The sequence below is a fragment of the Chrysochloris asiatica genome, unplaced genomic scaffold, assembly GCF_000296735.1.
Source record: "Chrysochloris asiatica unplaced genomic scaffold, ChrAsi1.0 scaffold00049, whole genome shotgun sequence".
Taxonomy (NCBI): domain Eukaryota; kingdom Metazoa; phylum Chordata; class Mammalia; order Afrosoricida; family Chrysochloridae; genus Chrysochloris; species Chrysochloris asiatica.
The window spans coordinates 6,480,734-6,484,944 of record NW_006408567.1 but is presented as its reverse complement, the minus strand read 5'-3'; the positions used below and the strand labels follow the sequence as shown (position 1 = coordinate 6,484,944).

Here is a 4,211-nt window from a genome sequence, read left to right as displayed (position 1 = left end):
TTTCTTCTTTTTTTCAGTTTCACAAGTAACACATAACTCAACTCACATTCATGGAATCAATTCTGACTCATAATAATCCTAAAGGACAAAACAGAACTGTCCTATAGGGTTCCCAAAGCTGTAAATCTTTAAAGAAACAGGTGGCCATGTCTTTTCCCCTCTGAGCAGCTGGTAAATTCAAAACACTGAACTTCTAATTAGCAGCCTAGCTCTCTAATCATGGTGACACTAGTGCACCTTAAGGGACACATTCCATGTCACAACTTTTAAGAAAACTTAAAAGGGCCAATAAATAATATCATAATAAATGAAGAAAAGATTGAAGATGTCAAAGACTTCATTTTTTGGATTCACAATCAATGTTCATAGAAGTATCAGTCAAGAAATCAGAGAATGCATTATTGTGTCTAAAAATCTGCATCAAAAGACCTCTTTAAAGTATTAAAAAACAAAGATGTCAGTTTGAGGACTAAGGCGAACCTGACCCAAGTCATGGTATTTAAAATCACCCCATATGCATGTGAAAGGAAGACACAGTGGCATCAGTACTGGACTCAAATGTAACAACACTTGTGAGGATGGCACGGGATCACAAGGTAGTCTTTCTTTGTGTTGTGCATTGGCAAAGGCACCTATCAACAACAATGATGAAAGATCATAAGCATTACTTGTTTGTTAGCTGCCTGAATGTCTTCTTGTTGAAGACGTTTTATTATGTACTAATCTAAACTTTTGAAATGTAAACACTAGTAAGTAGGTACGTTGAGTATATATATTTTTCCTACTGTGTACTCAATACCTATGAAATATATGCAAAACATTAAGTTATTTATTGTATGAGACAATTAAGTATTCTTAAAAAATATAAAAATTATATCTGCACTTTCATCAAATCCAGATTGTGGGATAAATACTCTTGCAATATATCCTTTACTTAGATACTCACGTTTAACAAACGAGTTCAATTCTACTTTCTCAGTAATCCTAGACTATCTCCTCAATTCCATTACCTTCCAAAAAATGATGTCCCCCTTTTCTCTCTTTGGGCATTTTGCCATAGCATCGTGAGTAGGCATCATACCTTTCAATTCCATGCTTGAAACCAATGCCTTTTAAAGATCTCAGTTCTGACATACTGATATGTAAGTACTTGAAAATGTGGGGTAGTAGAACCAGGTGGGGCCGACATTAATCATAATGCAAATATAAGAGGAAATATTTGTATCAACAACAACAAAAAAAAACCCCAAGCTTCAACCAACATATTTTTAAGTAATTTTAAAGAGAGACCATGATGTCTCAAGAAAGGAGAAACCCATGAACAAGTACAAAAAATCCACACACAAAAAGAGAATTGCTAGAAAGAACCATTTTTTATTAGGAAAAAGTGATTTTCCCAACTATAGGGGAAACCAACACCATCATAACAAAGAATCAAAGATGAAAGGAATAAAGATCAACATCTGAAAAACAGATGATATCACGAAGTCTCTGGACACAAAAATGCAATCCTAAGAAACTGGTACTTAGAGAGCATAACTTTTGTCAAGTAGGACATTGGTTGCATATCAAAATCTTGGTATATGGGCTCTTCAGTCAGAATTATTCTTAGATTTGTCATGTCAGAAGCAAGCAATGCTTGGAGAGTGATGTTCTAGCAGCAAGAAGAATAGCATTTTCTGAAGCAAGATGGGCGGTAGCCACAGCAGCCATAGCTAGAGCCAGAGCCATAGCCACAACCATAGCCACAGCCATAGCGGGAACCATATCCACAGCCATAGCCAGAGCCGTATCCACAGCCATAGCGGGAACCGTATCCACAGCCGTATCCACAGCCGTAGCCAGAGCCAGAGCCACAGCCATAGCGGGAGCCATATCCACAGCCGTAGCCAGAGCCGTATCCACAGCCATAGCCGGAGCCATAGCCACAGCCGTAGCGGGAGCCATATCCACAGCCATAACCACAGCCATAACGGGAGCCAAATCCACAACCATAGCCAGAGCCATAGCCACAGCCATAGCCACAGGAGTTGCCATAGTAGTTGCAACACATGTTGTCAAGAGGAGAGAGTTCAGGTGAGTTAGAAGGATTTGTTTCTGAAATATGGATGTCTTCTACTTCTTCAGCACCTTTATATACTTGCAGGAATTGGCAGAGCATTCCATTCATTCCCTGACTTAGACAGCAAATATTAAGATGACTATCATTTTAGCCAGTCACTGTTGACAATCAACAATGGTTTGCTTAAAATGAGCTCATTATTTTGGAAACTCAGCTATGTTTAGAGAGCATCATTTTAATTAATAATGTCAAAGAAATGTTTCAATTAAATTCTGTTCCTAAGAGGATACGTAATATTTCTTTTCAAAATTTATTATCATTAAATGTATATCTTATACAACATGTATATAATGTATGTAAATGTATAATTTATACAGGTTTGAAGGAATTCTTGTGGCGTATGGGTTTTGCATTGGTCTGTTGATTACAAGGTCAGCTGTTTGAGTCCACCAGGCATTCTGCAAGAGAAAGATGAAACTTTCTGCTCCCATAAACATTTATAGCCTTAGAAACTCTGTACAGGATCATTGTGAGTCAGAACCAACTCAAGACAGCCCGTCAGCCAAACAGCAAGGTTTGGGGAAGATACAAGAAGTTTGTGTAACTTTTTTTTCTTTCCTTCTTCCTAAACCATCTATTTCTGACTCTGTTGTTAAGGGCTGGAGAAACACTTCTGACCCATAGTGCATCTGTATAGGATTTCGAGGAGCAGCTGGTGGGTTTGAACTGCCAACCTTTTGGTTAACAGCTCAGTGCTGATCCTGCAGCCCGCACCTCACCAGATTCTTTGCCCAAAGGGAAGGGAATATCCATGTCTCCTTTCTTGGATCACTGCAACCTCTTGTCAGCCTTCCTCCACCCACTCTTTACTTTCACAACTCTCTTAAAATCACAGGAAACAATTCCACATTTGATCATTGAAAGCCAGGGCTATCCATTAGGTCATTAATTACTTATAAGTTAGGATATAGTAAATGTATATCTCATACAGGCTTGAAGTAAATGTATATGTATTTTTGTATATGATACAAAAGTGCTGCTTCTTAACGTTTCCTCCTTTCAAGCAAACTCTGGTCTTGAGAATACTGGGCAACCCTCCTTTTCTCCCCCTATTTTGTAGTTACCTGGATTATAGGAATTGTCAAGCTTCTTAAAGTATAAAAAACCTTTTTGGAGAAAAAAGTAGAAAACTTTTAGAGCAGAAACTCAAGTTTTTTTCACGAATACAGGTATTTATCAGAGGTTTGTATTATGAGATATGTCTGCTTTTCTACAATATAACAAAGCATTCTTTCCTCTATCATTAATGTTCTCATCATAAGTGGTCCAAAGCTGAAAGAGAGTGGGTAATTTTTAGTAGGATGACAGCAAAAGTCTACCCTCAACTCCTAACGCTTTCATGACATACAGTATTTCCAAATGAGTTTTGTCATTTTAGGCTACTTTGTATGTTTCACTATACATGTCTAAAGTTCTCAAACTTATCCATTTTTCAGAAGTTCTCAAGCAGCTACAAAAATTTCCATTGTAATTTTTAAATATGGTGCTGTCTTTCCCCGCCCTCTTTCTGCAGGCTAATCCCCCATCAGTAATTCCTTTCAACATATAAAAGAGGAAAACGAATATAATGTTGTTATCATTCTCAATACTCAATTAAAAACCCCTCTTTACAGCTCTGGTGTGACATTGTAGGATAATCACTGGACCACAAGGTCAGTCTTCCCATTCCAACAGCTGCTCCTCAGAAACCCTATACAGGGTCACTCTGAGTTGAAATGGACTCAATGACACTTAGCAACAGCATACATCAAAACCTAGATTTGGCATAATTTCCTGCAGGATGTCTTCCTTCACCATTGCTGTCTGGATTAAATAATTATTTTCTTTGCTCTTATATGAAGATGTATATCATAGCTCTTCTCAAACTTGGTAGAAAGTTTATCTTCTTCACTAATTAAAATATAATATTCTTGAGAGGAGAGACTATATGTTCTATATTAAAACTTCCAGGCAGAGCTCATGTTTTATGCATATCTTACGTAAGAAAAACTGAAGAATCACTAAGAGTTAAAGAATAGACCAAGTTGAAGTCACTACTAGGAGAGATAGAGTTGTTTTGTGTTTTTTTTTTAATGCCAAACTGAAAATT

At 37.3% G+C, this 4,211-nt stretch overlaps 1 protein-coding gene across 1 annotated transcript; it reads right to left on the bottom strand.

Moving 5' to 3' along the window:
- Nucleotides 1-1,654: 1,654 nt before the first annotated feature.
- On the bottom strand, nt 1,655-2,053 carry LOC102828924 (keratin-associated protein 6-2-like). The gene has a single exon (XM_006862594.1). It carries the CDS (start codon nt 2,051-2,053, stop codon nt 1,655-1,657), a length of 399 nt encoding a protein of 132 aa, XP_006862656.1.
- Nucleotides 2,054-4,211: the final 2,158 nt, after the last annotated feature.